The following is a 19,442-nucleotide window of genomic DNA, read 5'->3' as shown; positions in this document are numbered from 1 at the left end:
TCATCTACTATGTTACTATGTCTTGTTTCACTCTCCCTATTTATTTTGTGGTCTAAGAAAGAGAAAGATCGTATATAATCCATTTATCTAGTTGAGATTGTTCTCCTCTAATATTGTATTAATGTGCAGTCATCTCTGTATTACTGTTTGCAAGTGACCCTTGTAAAATGAAAAATTATAAATAAATGATTAAAAAAAAAAAAACAATTACACTATGTAAACTCTCTCCAATGGACTGATCTCACAGAAGATGTACAGGAGGTCCTTTCTGAGGCACTGACCTTGGGAGGAACTCAGGGAGTACCTTTATCATACCACCACAGATTTTTACAAGACAATACACCAGACATTCGTTACAGAGAATTGGCATCTGCTTGGTTACTTGATCTGGGAACTGAGGTAACGTGCATCATGTTACAAAATTCCATTAGGTCAATACATCAGCAAATGATTTCGATTCAACACAAAGAGACGATGTACAAGTTTATCATGAGACTGTTTATTTCACCAAACCGGGCGAGGCAAGCTGGGTTTGGGGGGGGGGGGGGGGGGGGAGGAAACTGCCCAAAATGTGGGAAGGAACGAGCGCGCCTTGGGCATAAGTTTTGGCATTGTAAGTCCGTTTGGATCTTCTGGGACTCCTTAATAAAAATGATATTGAGGTGGTGGATCCAAAAAATGGAGGTCACCCCAATGTTGCTATTCGGGCATTGGGAGGAGGGGGGATCCATTAGTGGAGGACTTTGCTCTTTTCTAAGATACTCAGTGACATTTGGCCTTAAGTCCATACTATATGTTTGGCTCCAGTCCTCCCCTCCCAGCTTGCAGCATTGGAAAATGTACATGATAGAACAGTTGAGGATGGACAGACTGGGGATCTCTGATTTAGATAGCATAAAAGGCCGCAGGCTTATAGCAACATGGGAGCCATTTTGGTTGACATTAACTCACCAGGCACGCAGCCGATTGTTAAATTAAGAATTGTTTATAGTTAATACAAGAAATGTTTTCACATCCCCCTCTTAGTTTTTTTTTTTTTTTCCTTCAGCACAAGGGAAGTTTAGAAGGGAGGGAGGATGGCTCAGGGAGGATAGGGGTTTGGATTAGAATATTAAATGCAGTGTATATTTGTATAACTTTGTAAAATCGAGAAGTGCAGTCAAGATTGCAAACAACAGGTTTTAGATGTAAGCCTTAGGTAACCCCTGAGGGAGTTTGGTGGTCTGCAATTTACAAATGTATGTTGTTTTGCTTTGTTGAGGTGTTCAAACAATAAACAGATTTAAACATAAACATCATCTCTGTTCCATGGTATTAGTCTTGATACTGAATATTAAAATGAACTATGCTGTTCTGTTATAGGATCTATACTTTACAAGTCCTCAGTCTAAAAAGGCTTCACATCTGCTAGATTGAGGCTGATAACCCTGCAGAAGCATCAGTGCCAATAGACTGAAACCAGTTTATAAATTGTTGCCATGATTTGAAGACCAAGTAGTAAAATGCTAAAGGAGGATAGAGCTCTGTGGACAGCCTTGTAGAGATCCCACAGTTCCTAGTGTACAAAATCTCATTGCCACATAGAAAGGAGGCCAAAGTGGTATTTGCCCATAGGTTTTTCTCCAGCTGTTTGATAGACAGAAAAAGCTACCATTACATGATTGAAATACACTGCAGTTCCACAAAAATATTACAGCTATTAGTTAATTTCTCTCTCTGTGCCATTTAGCTGGATTCCGACACAGCATATCATGGTTTTCCCAAGTTGGATATATAACTTGTACTCAAGTCACAATTCACACTCCTCTGTTGTGGGGTACTATGGGCAAAACAAGGCTCTTTTTTTTTTCAATTTGGGGAAATTTTATTTTATTGTAGGACATTTAAAGTGGTAGTGACTCCTACTGGCAGAAAATACAAACTAAGCAGCAACAGAACACTGACAGATCCCTGCCATATCTTGGAGACCACTTAATTCATTAACTGAAGGTGTTCTTTCAGTTTTACTCTACTGTACAAAAACTGACCCAAAAGAAGTATTGCCTCTGCTTCTCCAATCCCATTAGGTTGTTACTCACAAAAAGATTCAACGGCTAGGAAACAGGAGGTACTGCCAAATTTTTTTAAATGTATCAAATCAGCTGGTCTACATATGGAGCTTAAAGAATTATATTACTCAGTATAAAAAGGTAAACAGACTTTAATACAAAAATGTATTCATGATTGTGTGTCTTTTTCAAATATTTTCCTTCTGAGGTATTCCATCCAGGCATCTTTTGTGGACAGTTCCATTGAGTTCCATTCAAAATGGGGAATCTGTAAAAGGCACAAATTTCAAAGTAAATGCCCAGGATGTAAGTAGTTTTCACAGTTTTATGAAATGAAACTTTGCATCCCTGTATAATACATTCACTAGAAATTTCATTTAACTGTTAAGATTTCACATCAACGTGGCATTCTGCCTTTGAAAGAGTCTACTTACTTTCCCACTTTACAGCTCTATGCAATAGGCATTGCATTATAACACTGTGTTATATTTCAGCACACAGAATTCTAATACACATGCTAAAAAACATTTACTCCCTATGCAGTAAGTCAATGGCATGCAAATTACCTCAGCATTAAAAACTGAGTTGTCAGAAAAAAAACCCCAAAAAACAGTGCATACGTCTACCTTCCTGCCAGAGAAAGAGCAGGGGCTGGCTCATGCACTGACAGAAGAGAGATTTAAATTTAAAAAAAAAAAAAATGCAGCCTGCCCCCCTCCCCCCCAAAAAATGCATTCTCACTGTGCTATCATTTAACACAGTAGTTTTGTGCCGATTTTCCCGTGCTATTTCTTTATGGCATCGGGAGTAAGATCAGCATGAGAAAATCAAAAGTAAACCACTGCACTAAAGGGTAGTACAGCTTACTGTATCCAGACTTCAATATCACAGTAAAAGTAATCTGGTCTAATGTGAATCACTTTGACCATTTCTTAAGTTTCAACGGTTTTTATTGATGACACCTCAATATACTATAACAGACATGGTAATACAACAAAAAACCTTCTTGAATAATACAAAATAATATATGAACAAGCAGCAAACTGTCATCAAGTTTTTTTGTTTATACAGTACCTCCCCAACTCCCTCCCCTCCCACCCCTCTCCATCCCAATCCTTATCCTCCCAAAGTACCCCAAAACAATGTCCAGATGAATAACGCTTACTAAAGAGAGCGCCAAATGGTACTCGCTGCAAACTAGAACATTCAACATTAGAAACACCTATTAGGAAAGATACAACCCATGTTATTAGTGTGTTTACCCAAGAGTCTCCCTTTTTGACCAAAAAAACAACCAAAAAAAACCCCCTATTTATTACTTTGGATTATAGGCGGGACCACTGTCCTTGGGTCCCTACCTGTATAAAGCAAGAGCATGAACCTTTATCCAGCCTGCCCGCCCCCCCCCCCCCCCCCCGAACCTCCTCCGCATAGCCACTCCTATTGCTCCAGGGAAAATCTATTCAAGACTCGACCAGGCCCATGGGAATATGTAATTTAGGTAAGCTTCCCAAATCTCGAGAAACCTCCGTTGCCTCTTCGGGGATAAGTGCTCGCCCTGAGACTCCCAAATCATAAGCTCATGAAGTTTATTCCTCCAGTACCAAAAGGAGGGAGAACGCAGCAAAAACCAATGGTTGAGAATACACGTTTTCCCCAAAACACATGCTTTACTCACAAGCAATCCTTCCCCCCTTGCTTGACCATTTCTTAAATGTGGTACATTAAATGAATGAATGTGAAGCCTTTTCTCCAAAAAGGATCACCATCTTTTATCATTAAGAGAACTTTACCAATATGCACTTATATGATGACTGGGGAGAACAGACAACTTCCAGAGACTGAATCTGCTGCCTGGTTTCAAAACTGCACTAAGGTAAAGTGATAAAAACAGCTGGAGTTCAAGCTACATATTCTCAACCACCAGGGAACATAAGTATACACCAACTTAAAACAACTATATACCTGATCCTTATATATTTAATGTTATTGGGGCAGTTAAAAAATAATAAACTTATGCATTTCTGTCTTCAATATTAGAAAGAAAACACCAGTGCAGCTGTTATATAAAAAAAAACAGCTTATAAAATTTATTATAATAAAACTGTTCTACATCAGGGCGGGTGGGCTTGAACCACTCCCCTCATGAGTCAGAAGCAAATGGCAGCCTAGCTTGTATCTTCTGAACTGCAGGCTAGGCAGATCTGAGGTTGAGATTGATAATCATAAGAACATAAGAAATAGCCATACCGAGTCAGACCAATGGTCCATCTAGCCCAGTATCCTGCTTCCAACAGTGGCCAATCCAGGTCACAAGTACCTGGCAGAAACCCAAATAGTAGCAACATTCCATGCTACCAATCCTGGGGAAAGCAGTGGCTTGCCCCATGTCCATCTCAATAACAGACTATAGACTTTCCTCCAGAAAATTGTCCAAACCTTTTTTAAATCCAGATCCGCTAACCACTATTACCACATCTTCCGGAAACAAATTTCAGAGCTTAGCTTTTCTTTCAGTGAAAAAATATTTCCTCCTATTTGTTTTAAAACTAGTTCCATGTAATTTAATTGAGTGTTCACTTTTACCCATTCTACACCACTCAGGATTTTATACACTTCAATTATATCCACCCTAAGGCGTCTCTTTTCCAAGCTGAAGAGCTCTAATCTCTTTAGCCTTTCATCATATGGGACAATACTCAAAGTAAGGTTGCATCATGGAGTGATACAGAGGCATTATAATATTCTTGGTCTTATTTTGCATCCCTTTTTAATAATTCCTAGCATCCCATTTGCTTCTTTGGCCACCGCTGCACACTGGGCAGAAGATTTCAGCGTATTGTCTACAATGACAACTAGATCTTTTTCTTGAGTTCTGACTCTTAAGGTGGACCCCTGGTATCAGGTAACTATGATTGACATTATTTTTTCCAATATGCATCACTTTGCATTTGTCCACATTAAATTTCATCTGCCATTTGGATGCCCAGTCTTCCAATTTCCTAAGGTTTTCCTACCATTTTTCATAATCCGCATGTGATTGACAGCTTTGAATAGTTTTGTATCACAATCCGCATATGTTTGATAGCTTTGAACAGTTTTGTGTCATATGCAAATTTAATCACTTCACTCGTCATTCCGATTTCCAGTTCATTTATAAATGTGTTAAATAGCAACGGTCCCACTACAGTTCCCTGTGACACTCCACTAATCTGTGGTTCTTTAGCTGATGGGACCAATTTCAGTAGAGGCTACAAAAAAATTAAACAGCAGCACAAGATATTTAAGAACATAATAGCCTTACTGGACCAGACAAAACTATCCTGTTTTCAACAGTGGCCAAGCTTCTACTTGTTCTACACCATTCAGGATTTTGTAGACCTCAAGCCCAGCTCCCTTTGGCCACCTTTTTTCCAAGCTTTCCTTCATATAAGAGGGGGTACCATCCCCTTTATCATTTTGGTCGCTCTTCTTTGAACCTTTTCTAATTCTGAAAATACATTTTTTTTGAGATATGGCGACCAGAACTGAATGCAATACTCAAGGTGATGTTGCATCATGGAGCGATACAGTATTTTTGGTCTTATTTATCATCCTTTTCCTAATAATTCCTAGCATCCTGTTTGCTTTTTTGGTTGCCACCACACACTGAGCAGAAGATTTCACCGTATTACCTACGACACCTAGATCTTTTTCTTGGGTGCTGACCCCCAAGGTAGATCCTAGCATCAGGTAACTAAGATTCGGATTATTCTTTCCAATGTGCAACACTTTGCCTTTGTCCACATTAAATTTCATCTGACAAATTCCTAAGGTCCTCCTGCAACTTTTCACACAGTCCACATGTATTTTTTTTTTTTTTTTATTGTAAGTCTGTTTATTGACGTATTATTTCAACATTACATTCATAAATTTGTAACAAAGAACATTGCTAATACAACCATAGTCTATTATGTCTGATACAAGCGTCAAGTCAATTTCTTCAAAATATCCCCAATTTATTCCCTCCCCCATCTGACCCCTCCTTATCGTATAGATACTGAAACAGTATGTAATTGTAAACAGCCCACTTATTAGTATCTAGTAACTATGATAACCGGTATATACATCTGTTAGAAAACATAATCTGAGTTGTGCAAGGAAGTCATCGCCCCATTGTTGTCAGTCCAAGATGTTCTTCTTCCTCCACCTCTCCCCCTAAATGCAGTGCTCAGTATCTCTGCTGTACTCCCTTTCCTGAGATCCCCTATATCCCCCCCTTCTCCTCCCCCCCCCTCTTTACTGCAGGAAAGTCTCAAAAACTTAATTAATGTATGTCACCGTAAGTTATTGCTGAGTATGTCATGTAGGAATGTGAGGGTCCCCACACGGGCTCTGGGTACAAGAATATGGATATAGCTCTTCCAGGTAAAATATAATTCTTTTTGTCTTTTGACTCTCAGGTAGACACCCCTCAGTTCCATAAGCAACAAGGCATGGAATCTATTACGCCATTGCCAATATGTGGGAGGATCCGGTTTAACCCAATTGATCATTATGCATTTTTTCCCTATTAAACATGCTTTGTATATCAACAGGTTATGGTGAACAGCACCAGCCCCCTGTACGACGTCCATTCCCAGGATAGCGTGTTCTGGTCTTATCAAAATGTTCTTATGTAGCAAAAATCCTAAAAACCCAAATATCTTGATCCAGAACTGTTGGATCTGTTGGCATTCCCATATAGCATGATAAAAGGTACCAGGGGCTTCTTTACATCTCTCACATGTAGGGGAATCCATTCTTCCCATGTTATAGAGTCTCGATCTAGATGTGTAGGCCCGTAAGATTATCCGACCCTGACATTCTCTTAGCTCTGCGCTGTGTATATTCCTAGGAATCTGTCTCATACTGCTCATCAGCATTTGCATTGTTATCCTTATTTTAGTATCCGTTGACCATTTCACCATAGTATGGTCTATGTGTTTATGTTGTTCTTGTTGTTGGAGCCTTTTATGAAGGAGTGATATTGATATAGCTTCGCTTGTGGGTAGTTCGTATAGTTTATCTATTTTATTGGGTACATCCTTAACAAGTGATTGCTTCGGAATTCCCATAATATAGTGAGAAATCTGTTGGTATGCAAAGACGTCCATTCCTGTGATTGTTCCCAATCCCAAAGAATCTAAATGTCTAATTTTGCCAGTTAGGTCTACCATATCTTGCACATTATGTATTCCTTTTTGTCCCCAAGTTCTAAATCGGGAGTTGTCCATACCTGGGAGAAAGTCTCCATTCCCTATTATAGGCATTAACCCATTTTGGTGGGCATCAAACGCCCATGTGCGACCAAGTTCTCTCCACGCCAGCCTAAGCGGTCTAACCAACAAACTATTTTTGATATTTTTCGGGAGAGAGGATTGTTTAGCTTGTAACACATATTGCAGTTGCAGCGGATTAACCCATGCTTCCTCCACGGCTCGTGGTGTATGAAACGTTGTTCCCGTTACCCAATCCCCTATATGTCTCATTAAGCAGGCTCTATTGTATCTGAGTAAATCTAGAACACCCAATTGTCCCCGCTCCCAATTGTCTAACAGATTTTGCCATTTTATTTGGGGTCTTTTCTTTTTCCAAAAAAATTTAGAGAGCAGACCCATCAATTTTCTCCAGTCTCTTCTCAGAAGATATATTGGTAGTATTTGGAAGCAGTAAAGCCACTTTGGGAATAGGATCATATTAAATAAGCTAATTCGTCCCAACAAAGATATTGGCAAATTAGACCATCTCTCTAATAGGCGTTTTGTGTACTCAAATAGGGAAGTGATATCCTTTTGGTATAACTTTGAGGGATCCCCCAGTAATTGTATGCCTAAATAAATGAATGATCCATCTATTCTCCTAAGTGGGCAAGCTAAGCGAGACCACTCGTCAGCTGTCACGTTTAATGGTTGGATCTCAGATTTGTCTAAATTAAGTCCAAACCCTGAGAAATCCCCAAATTCCTGAAAGAGCTCCAAAGTCACTGGCAAAGATGTACTAGGTTGGCTGAGGATTACCAGTAAGTCATCCGCAAAAGCGGATATTTTAAAATGTTCATGCCCCACATGTATCCCCTGGATCTCTGTCGTCCCCACAATATCTCTAATTAAAGGATCGATCACCAACACAAACAGGAGGGGGGATAAAGGACAGCCTTGTCTAGTGCCTCGTGCTATCTCAAATCTTCGGGATGTCACTCCGTTCGCCAAAACCTCTGCCAATGGGTTATGGTATAGTGTCTTAATGGCTTCCTGAAAGAACCCCGTTATACCGTAAGTCTCCAGTACCGCGAATAGGAAGTCCCACCGCACCCGATCGAAGGCTTTGTGGGCATCAAAGCTAATCAGCACTGAAGGGATCTTATCATTTTTAATCTGTTCCAGTGCCAGTAAAATCTTCCTCAGATTTTTCGCAACTGATCGGTTTCGTATAAATCCTACCTGAGGATCAAGCACCAGTTGAGGTAAAAATCTAGCCAACCTATTTGACAGCACTTTCGCAAATAATTTAGCTTCATATGAGATTAGGGATATTGGACGATAGGATTCTGCCAAGGTTGGATCCCTCCCTGGCTTCAATAATACAATTATTTGTGCTGTCCGCAGTGAAGATGGGAGTTCCCCGTGTGTTACATAAGTATTAAAGACCTTTGTTAAACACTCTCCAATCTCATCGATTAAAAGTTTGTACCACTCTGATGAAAATCCGTCTATTCCCGGTGCTTTATACATAGGGCTATCTCGTATACACCACTGAACCTCCTCCACTGTGATAGCTGCATTCAATATCTCTTGCTGGTCCCTCCCAAGTCAGGGGAGATTCTGCCCCTCTAAATATGACATTGCTTCCAGTCCCTCGTTTTCTGGTGGTGAATATAAACTGGTATAAAAGGCTTCACATACTCTATTAATATTCTCGTTAGTGTGATGTCTAGTGCCTTGTGCGTCTGTGAGTTGTGTTACCCATCTCCTCCCCCTCGTTTGGGTAATCAGCCTCGCTAAAAGTTTTCCTTGTTTATTGGCATATTGGTACATCTGATATTTATAGTATATCAAGGATTTTTGTGTGCAGGAATGAATTGATTAAGTTCTGTCTGTGCTATCACCAATGCTTTCTTATGGGCACTAGATTGTGTTCTCCCATATAGTTGTCTGAGAGAGCGCACTCTCATCTCCAGTCGTCTCATCTCAGCCTCCCTCATTTTCTTTTTATGAGCTGTGTATGATATTATGAGTCCCCGCAATACAGCCTTAGCAGCCTCCCAGAATAGTACTGGATTTGATTGAAAGCTCTCTCGATTGAGTTCCCCATATTCTTCCCATTTTTCCTTCATAAAAGTATGAAAGTGGGAATCATAATATAACGCCCTGGGGAATTTCCAGTAAGGAGGTCTCGTGGGTTCATTATTCCATTTCAGAGATACCCAAATCATTGCATGGTCTGACACCTGGGTTGGGCCTATCTCCGCCTGTACCAGGTGAGTTGCAATATGTTGTGATATCAACAGGTAATCAATACGTGACTGCGTCCCATGAGCTCTAGATAAATGGGTGTAGTCACGCTCTCCTGGATGTAGCAAACGCCAGGAATCCAACAGCTCCAGTTCCGAGCACACCCAAGGCACTCCCCTGGAATAATTCAATGGTCTAATCCGAGAGGGGCCAGTGCTATCCACCAATGGGTCGTACACCTGATTAAAATCTCCACCCACTATCACCGGCATCTGTTCAAAGCTCTGTATCTGCCTGATAAGGTTCTGGAAAAAGTGCTTATCATATTGATTTGGGGCGTATGTGATGTGTTGAATGACATATCTCCCCTGAGAGTCAGTAACCCTACCATGTAATACATATTGGAGCCCTTTTCGAAATAGAATTGCCACTCCTGCTTTTTTGTTGGTCGCGGGACTATCCACCAGGTCCCCCACCCAGTCTACATGTATTTTAACAACCTTGAATAGGTTTGTGTCATCTGCAAATTTAATCACCTCACTCGGCTTTCCGATTTCCATATCATTTAGCACTGGTCCCAGTACTGATCCCTGCAGCATTCCACTATTTACCCTCCTCCATTGAGAAAAATGACCATTTAATCCTACCCTATGTTTTCTGCCCAATAACCAATTCCTAATCCACATCTGAACCTTCTATCCCATAACTCTTTAATTTTCTCAGGAGTCTCTCAAGAGGAACTCTCTCAAAAGCTTTCTGAAAATCTAGATATGCTACATCAACTGGCTCACCTTTATCCACATTTTCATTCATGCTTCAAAGAAATGAAGCAAATTGATGAGGCAAGACTTCCCTTGGCTGAACCCATGCTGACTCTGTCATATTTATTTATGTGTTCCATAATTTTATTCTTTATAATAGTTTTCACTATTTTACCAGGTACCGATGTCAGGCTTACCGGTCTGTAGTATGCCGGATCACGCCAGAACCCTTTTTAGGATTCAACATTTTTTATTGATGATACATGTTATCACATCAACAGCCAGGGGCACATACAGTGTTGCCCCAGGACAACCAATCCAACAATACCATTACAACATCCAACATCCATCATCAAACTTTTTATTTATTTCTCCCATTCTCCCTCCCACCCATCCCATAACTCTTCCACCGGGACCTTGTGTTCTTATGGTCTCGGTGGAATCTCTCCCTTCTTCTCCTTCAATAGTTACTGCTACTTATAAACCCCCCCGCTTGCCCATCCCTTCATCCATCCCGGCCCCTTTGCTTTATTAACACAGGGTGTGACACCTTTCTTGCTCATCCAGATTATAATAAAGAGAAACGAACTTAAACAACAGGATCTAAGGCCCTTATGGTCTTTAAACCAGTGTATATACATCCGCTTGTGCCCCCTCCACACTGTAATATGAGGGGAAGATCTGCTTATGACTTGCCTTCTTGAACCTCTTATTCATGGTCAGCCCCTTCCTCCCCCAAACCACATGTTCAATATGCAATGTAATGTAATGTAATGCCAACATTAAAAGTTTAATAAATAGCTCCTTCCTCTAGGTGTCAAGGTCTCCCACATTGGTTCCCATTGTGCTCTGAACCTCTGTCCCGGTGTACTATCTATCTCTCGGATACCGCACCGGTCAATTCGCATTTGCTTAAGCATTTGACCCCTCCATATCTGCAGGGGAGGTTCTTCCGCATCTCTCCAGAACTGCAAAATCGAGTTAATGCCATAATACATTCCAATGCACAAGAACGCTTTGAGTCCCACCGGAGGTGTTGTTGTATATCTAAAGTTATTGAATAATATTAGTGGATCTCTAATAAAAGTGCAGTTCCAAATCCTATCTATCTCCTGCCCCACCCTTAACCAAAATCTTTTAACGTGCTTACAGCTCCAGAACATATGCCCCAGTGAGGCCTTCTCAAAATTACATTTCGGACAATTTCCGTTTTCCGCAAATCCAGCCTTAAATGCCCTGCTCGGGGATATATGGGTTCTTAGGAGCCATCTGTACAGTCTCTCTCGTTGTGGTATTGACAATCTTTGTCTGTACAATGATTTCAAGTACGTTTTACAGACCTCGGGAGAAATCATATGTTCTAAGTCACTTGACCATTTTTCTGCTAACCCTTTGTAATCTAGTTCAGCCGTTGAATCTTTAAGCAGTTGATGGTGGAACTTCAAAGGAACAGCAAGCTGAGCTCCTAATGTGAAATCCTCTGAAAGGACTTCTACTACATCCTCCGTTAAATCTTTCCAATCTAGAGAGGCTAAATAGTGTTTTAGTTGATAGTATGCAAAGTGGTTATTTCCCAAGATCTTATACTTTTGTTGAAGCTCTGGGTAAGAGTATATCTTCCCTTCGTCTGTCACTATATGCGCTAAATACATTATTCCCTGTTTTTCCCATTTACGGAATATTCCACCCCCCTGGCCCGGTATAAAGGCCGGATTATTACAAATCGACAACCAAGGTGTTACCCGGGCCGAGAAATGGCGTCTCCTGCATGTCCACCTCCAGGTCTCCCTGAGAGCTCGCAACAGTGGATGTATTTTGAATGCATCCGGAGGCAAAGCAACTCCGGTATGTAGTAATGAGCTAAAATGTATCCCGGGGAGCCTGGATACCTCCACAGAAGTCACAGAGAAATCCGAAGTCCCCCGGTACCAGTCGTTTATGTGTCTCATTGAACAGGCAACCGTCAGGAACTTAATGTTTAAAAGACCCATTCCTCCCGCGTCCCGTGGTGTTGTAAGTTGCTCATATGTCAATCTGGGTTTTCTCCCTTGCCAAAGGTACCCCTGTATTATTTTAATGAGTAATTTATCATCCCTAGATTTTAAAAAGAGGGGTAGCTGTTGAAATACATAGAGCCATTTGGGAGCAATCATCATATTGAAAAGCGCAATTCGTCCCCAAATTGTTAATCGTAGGTCTCGCCACATAGTCAGTTTACATTTAGTCATATCCATGAGGGGACCTACATTATCCTTATATAGTGAAGCATAATTATTAGAAATCATTACCCCTAGGTATTTCAGTTTAGAGCCTACCCATGTGATGGGAAACTTCCCTTGCCATTGCGCTTTGATAGTCTCGTCAAGGGCCATCGCTCCCGATTTATCATAGTTCAGGGAAAACCCCGACAGATTGCCATATTCCCGAATCACCTCCAATGCAGTTTTTAATGAGCGTTGGGGGTCAGTGAATAACATAAGAATGTCATCCGCGTAGGCTAAAACTTTCACCTCTTGATCTCCCAGTCTCACTCCGCTTATCCCAGTGTCCGAATTTAACGTCCTAAGCAGTGGTTCCAGTGTCAAGTCAAATAGCAGAGGTGAAAGGGGACAACCCTGACGAGTTCCCCTTTCCACAGAAAATCTTGTCGTTATCCCGCCATTAACCACTACCTGTGCATTCATATCATTGTAAAGGGCCTGTATTGCTCGTATAATCCTAGTGGGCAATTTTATCCACTCTAGTAACTCAAATAGGAAGTCCCAGCTGACCCTATCGAATGCCTTAGCGGCATCTAAGCTAACCACCATCCCGGGGATTTGCTGGTGTCTACACTGGGCCATAGACATCAATGTTCTCCGGACGTGCAACACCGACTGTCTCCCTGGTATAAACCCTACTTGTGCTGGCCCAATGATTTTAGGGAGGTATATTTTAAGGCGCTCAGTCAGGATCTTTGCCAACAGCTTAATGTCTACATTGATTAATGAGATAGGTCTGTATGACTCTGGTTCTTCTGCGGTTTTCCCGGGTTTTAGTAATAAGGATATACACGCGGTGTTCTCATGCAGTGGGAACTTCCCCTCCGAGATAACCGCCTGATGGTATGCGTATAGAGGGCCCAGGAGGGAGAGCTCCAAAATTTTATAGAACTCACCGGAGTAACCATCTACCCCAGGTGCGGAATGGGATTTTAGTCCCTTAATCGCACTTTGCAACTCCTTCATCTGTATCGGAGAGTCTAACATAGCCATCTCTTCCTCTCCCAATTGTGGCATATCAGCTTTCCTTAAGAACTCTCTTATTTCGGGTCTCCCTTTTAAGTGATCCTTCTTATATAAATGCATAAAGTGCTCTTGTAAAGTTCTCTGTATATCTTCTAGCTTATTGGTAATACCCCCCCTTTTATCTCGAATTACTGGGATCGTCCGGTTTCCGCCCCTCCTCTTAACCATCCTTGCTAAAAGTCCCCCGGCCCTATTGCCAAACCTATTAAACTTATATTTTTGGAAGGTCTGATTTCTCATTTGATTTTCATGTAACATGGAATTGATGGAGGCTTGTATAGCTAAGTATCTGTCTTTATTAGTTCCCGTTGGCTGCGCCAAATATCGGCGCCTTGCCCCTGCTAGCCGCCTGTTCAAACTAATTAAACTACGTGTGGACCTTTTCCTCCTAGCCGCAACATATGCAATCAGGTCTCCCCGTAGGACGGCCCTCCCCGTGCACCAGAATAATTGAGGGTTAGATTGGTGGGCTCCATTGAAATGTGTGTACTCATCCCACCGGGCCTTTAAAAATTTTTGAAATGATTTATCATTAGCTAAATAACTCGGGAATCTCCAACGTCTAGACGTTACTGAGTTGTATGCACCATCTAATTCTATCCATACGGGGCTATGATCAGAGATCAGTATCTCTTCCATTTTGGAATTAATAACCTGAGGAAACAGTGTCTCTGATACGAAAATATAATCTATCCTTCCCCATGTTCCATGGGCCCTCGATCTGTGCGAATACTCCCTAGTCTCTGGGTGCAAGTTCCTCCAAGCATCTATCACAGAGAGAGAATGTCCAAATTCTTTTAGCACTCTCCCTTCTTTGTGTCCTACACGCGCAAGCCCTCTCACCCCTGTACAATCTAATCCGGGGTCCAACAAGCAATTCATATCTCCCACCACAATCAAATCTTTGTCCTGATATGGTGTCATCTGCCTCAGCAAATTAGGGAAGAATGACCTCTCTGGTGGCGTGGGGGCATATACATTCAATATATATAATTCCCTCCCTTGTAACCACAATTTGACCAAAAGATACCGCCCCGCAGAATCTTGCAACACCTTTTTAACTGAGTAGGCCAAACGTTTATGAAAACATATCGCTACCCCACCCTTTCTTCCCTCCGCTGAGGCATAGAGCACCTGCCCAACCCAACTTTGTTGGAGCTTATCATGTTCTAAATCTGATAGCTTTGTTTCCTGCATACATACAATATCAGCATTTAAATATTTTAAATGTTTTACAATCTTTTTTCTCTTGCATGGGGATGTTATACCCCCAACATTCCATGATATTAATTTACAATGTGGTACAGATGGTACTGTGATATCCACTCTAGGTTTATTTTATATCGTTTGGCAGCTGGGTCCCAGCCCCTCCCCAGTCGCCACATTAAGTGTACTATCACTCCATCATCTGTGTCGGCCTCCACGGAGTACGTGATAAGTAAGTTCCAATTTATGTCTCTCCTGTCTAATGTTATCCTCTCTAATAAACTTTCTCTTTTTTCCTCTGTGTACTTTATCTGGTGTCCCTGTGCGTTACTTCCCTTCCGTTGTCTCTGTGTATCTTCCCCCCCTCCCCTTGCCCCTCCCATCATGATTGAACCTGTGTGAACTTCTATCACCTACATGAAGCCCCTAACGTAACCTTTCCCCCCTTTGTTTTATATCAATTCCTCCCCCCCACTATGTTCCTTCTGTTGTGCGTGTTAGAATCTGGTTTCTGGATCACACTTAAATCTCATATTGTAATAACTCAATCCAACAGTTCAACCCAGAATATATCAAACATTGTAACTTCCAACCGGAATAATAACATTAAGAGGTACATCCACGAAGCACTCCAAAGAGGCCTCACGCCAGAAATTCCCCTGGAACAATATGAGGTAAAGTGCCCCGCGGATGAGCCCTCAAATCTTAGGTAGTGTCATCACATCCACATTTACCAGTCCTCAAATCTCTTCTCCAAGTGGTTTATTGCCATGATACATGTTCCCCTGGACCACAGTTACTCTTATGGATCTGGCTCTTTTAATTTTACATCCACGAACTGCTGGGCTTCTTGAACCTTCTGAAATGAATGCCATTGGTTCCCATGCTGTATCTTCAGAGTGGCTGGATATATCAACATAAATCTCTTGTTTTTATTGGCTAATGTTGCACATATTGGATGAAATCGCCTCCGTTGCTCCTGGACTCCAGCTGAGTAATCTTGAAAAATTTTTATCGGAGTCCCCTCATATGTAAGGGAATCTCGTCTTGTTCTGAAGCCACGGAGAATCTCCTCTTTGTGCAGATAATTGTGCACTTTAATAATGACAATCCTGGGCCGCTGCATATTCTGTTGCCAGCGTCCCAGCCTATGTGCTCTCTCTATGCATAGTTCTCCGTAACTATCAGATAAAGCCAGCTCTTTTTTCAGCCACTGTTCCAGGAGGGGCCCCAGAGACCTCTCTGGAACCTTCTCTGGCAGTCCAACAAGTTTTAAATTGCACCTACGTGATCGGTTTTCCATGTCCTCTATCTTGTCCTGCTGCAACTTTAGCTGTTCCTGTAGACGTGCTATTTCTTGTAGGTGCTGCGATCTTAAATCCTCTACTGCCGAAATCCGGTTCTCAGCTTCATCCACTCTCTTCTCTGTGTCTGCCATTGAAGATTCCATATTTTTCATCTGACCCGCTAGTAAATCAAACCTTGGGCTAAGAGCCGCGCTCACCGCAGCGGTAATCTGGGCTAGTTGCTTTTCAGTAAATTCTCCCACACCAGTTTGTTTCTGCTCCGCCATTTTCTGACTAGCTTTAGGTGGAGATATCTTCTCCTTGTCAAACTTTGTTCCCCTGCGTGTGGTTCCAGAGGGCATATGTTTCAAATATTGCTCCATGCAAAAGTCGGAGAAGCCCTCCGCCACCTCCTGCCCAGGCTGCGAGTGTAATTATAAGCAGCAATCCAAGAATCCAAAAGTCTGGGCCCACGTAAGCCGCTGGCGCACTTCGTAAATTATTTAGGGCCTCCCCTGAAATCCGTTTGCGCACTATGGGGCCAAAGCCCTAACAGTCCGTAAATGCCAGCAAAGCTTTCCGCTGTCTTCTGGGTGCCTGCAATCTGTCTCTTTCTCTCCTGTATTGATATTCAGGGAAGTCACTCTCTTTAAGTTACCAGCTACCACTGCGTATTTAACTCAGCGGATCAGGGCCCCGGCCTCCCAAGGCCACGTCCGCCCAGCAATCATTTGCCACCACTCCGGTCGTCAATGCTTTACCAGCCCTGGCGGGTCACACTGTCTTTTGATTTACTCTTCTCTTATCCCTTCATATGCCCGGAGCTCAATTCTCCCTCGGCTCGCTACGTCCTCTTCTAAATATTACCTTCTCCCATTTTGCTCATTGCCGCCATGCAGCGTGCGACTCCCGCCTCCGGCCGCCATTTTGCTTTGTGGGGCGCGCCTTCCTTTTATGTTTTAAGTTTCTCGCTGCTGCCATCAATTTCAAGACGCTGCCCCATGCGCGGTAAGTGTCCCCCTGGCTTCCGCTGGCCTGCAAGGAGTCGCTGGAACGGGTCTGGTCCGTCAACTCGGAGCTTCATAATGTGGTGCGACGGAGCTCACGGCAACGCTGCCATTTTGCCGCCCGGCTCCACCGGAAGTCCCAGAACCCTTTTTAAAAATCGGTATTACATTGGCCACCCTCCAATCTTCAGATATATATATTTTTTTGTTACATTTGTACCCTGCGCTTTCCCACTCATGGCAGGCTCAATGCGGCAGGCAATGGAGGGTTAAGTGACTTGCCCAGAGTCACAAGGAGCTGCCTGTGCCGGGAATCGAACTCAGTTCCTCAGGACCAAAGTCCACCACCCTAACCACTAGGCCACTCCTCCACTATGGACAATTTCAATGACAGGTTACATATTACTAACAGTAGATCAGTAATTTCATGCTTGAGTTCTTTGAATACCCTTGGATATATGCCATCCGGTCAAGGTGATTTACTCCTCTTAATTTGTCTCAGTACATCTTCCAGGTTCACCGAGGTTTCTTTCAGTTCCTTTGCATCATCACCCTTGAAAACCAATCCTGGAACAGTTAGATCTCATAGATCTATCTTCTTCCGTAAAGACCAAAGCAAAGAATTCATTCAGTTCTCTGCTATGACCTTGTTCTCCCTGAGTGCCCCTTTTGTTCCGTCGCGATCTAATGGTCCCACAGATTCCCTCACAGGCTTTATGCTTCTGATGTACCTAAAAAAGTTGTTACTGAGAGTTTAGCCTCTGCAGTAAATTTCTCTTCATATTCTCTTTTAGCCTTCTTTATCAATGCTTTCCATCTAGCTTGCCAGTGCTTATGCTGCTTTTTTTTCTTCTTTAGGGTCCTTTTTACATTCTTTGAAGTACATTCTTTTAGCTGTAATAGCTTCTTTCACTTTACCTTTTCACCATGCTGTTTTCTCTTCTTTCTACCTTTGTAAATAAATACGTAGAATGCATCTGGTCTCGGCTTCCAAGATGGCACTTTTGAACAACATCCATGCCTGATTTAGTGACCTAACCTTTGCAGCCGATTGTTTTAGCTTCTTTTTAACCATTTTCCTCATTTTATTATAGTCGCCCTTTCGAAAATTAAATGCAGCTACAGTAGATTTTCTTTGTGGCTTCATTCCATATAGTAGCTCAAACTTGATCATATTATGATCAATGTTTCCCAGGGGACCCAACACCGTTCTCTCTCGTACTATGCCCTGCATGCCACCAAGGTCCAGATCCAAAATGGCTCTCCCTCTCGTCAGTTCCTAGACCAGATGGTCCAAGAAGCAGTCGTTTATTACATCTAGAAATTTTATCTCCCTGGCACTTCCTGATGTAACATTTATGCAGTCAATATAGGGATAATTGAAATCACCATTATTATAGCGTTGCCCAATTTGCGGATGGTAGTACAGCCCTACAAGAATACTCCTTCCCTTCACACATGGAATTTCTGTCCATAATGATTCCAAGCTGCTATCAGTGTCATGTTTAATGTTTATTTTATTTGACTCAATTCCCTCTTTAACATACAGCGCAACCCCCCTCCAATTTGATCCTCTCTATCATTGCAATACAATTTATACCCTGTTAACATAGAGAGGCATAATCGAAAGGGGTGCCCAAGTTTTCCCGAGGACGTCCTCGCAGGACATCCTGGCGAAGGGGCGGGGAAACCCGTATTATCAAAAGATGGGCGTCCATCTTTCATTTCGATAATATGGTCGGGGACGTCCAAATCGCGAAATTTAGGTCGTCCTCAATTTTCGGCAATAATGGAAACCGAAGATGCCCATCTCAGAAATGACCAAATGCAAGCCATTTGGTCGTAGGAGGAGCCAGCATTCGTAGTGAACTGGTCCCCCTCACATGCCAGGGCACCAACCAGGTACCCTAGGGGGCACTGCAGTGGACTTCATGCCGGTGTGCTGAGCCACCCAAACCCCACTCCCCACAACTGTACACCACTACCATAGCCCTAAGGGGTGAAGAGGGGCACCTACATGTTTATACAGTGGGTTTCTGGTGGGTTTTGAAGGGCTCACATTTACCACCACAAGTGTAACAGGTGGGGGGGGGGGGGGAATGGGCCTGGGTCTCCGCCTGCCTGAAGTGAAATGCACCCACTAAAACTGCTCCAGGGACCTGCACACTGCTGTCATGGAGCTGGGTATGACATTTGAGGCTGGCAAAAAAATATTTTAAAAGTTTTTTTTTAGGTTGGGAGGGGGTTGGTGACCACTGGTGGAGTAAGGGGAGGTCATTCCCAATTCCCTCCGGTGGTCATCTGGTCAGTTTGGGCACCTTTTTGAGGCTTGGTCTTAACAAAAAATGGACCAAGTAAAGTCGCCCAAGTGCTTG

General features: G+C 42.5%; 1 protein-coding gene across 3 annotated transcripts in view; it reads right to left on the bottom strand.

Annotated features, from left to right (window-relative positions):
- Positions 1–1,248: 1,248 nt before the first annotated feature.
- FASTKD1 (FAST kinase domains 1) overlaps positions 1,249–19,442 on the bottom strand; it is a 114,831-nt gene continuing 96,637 nt past the window's right edge. For all 3 annotated transcript variants that reach the window (XM_030208758.1, XM_030208755.1, XM_030208757.1), the window contains exon 16: positions 1,249–2,316. In XM_030208758.1, coding sequence (XP_030064618.1) covers positions 2,218–2,316 — 99 coding nt within the window. In that variant the 3' untranslated portion in view covers positions 1,249–2,217. The remainder of the gene's footprint in view (positions 2,317–19,442) is intronic.

Source organism: Microcaecilia unicolor, chromosome 7 (genome assembly GCF_901765095.1).
Source record: "Microcaecilia unicolor chromosome 7, aMicUni1.1, whole genome shotgun sequence".
Taxonomy (NCBI): Eukaryota; Metazoa; Chordata; class Amphibia; order Gymnophiona; family Siphonopidae; genus Microcaecilia; species Microcaecilia unicolor.
The sequence above is the reverse complement of the archived record's forward strand: the minus strand, read 5'-3'. Positions and strand labels throughout refer to the sequence as shown.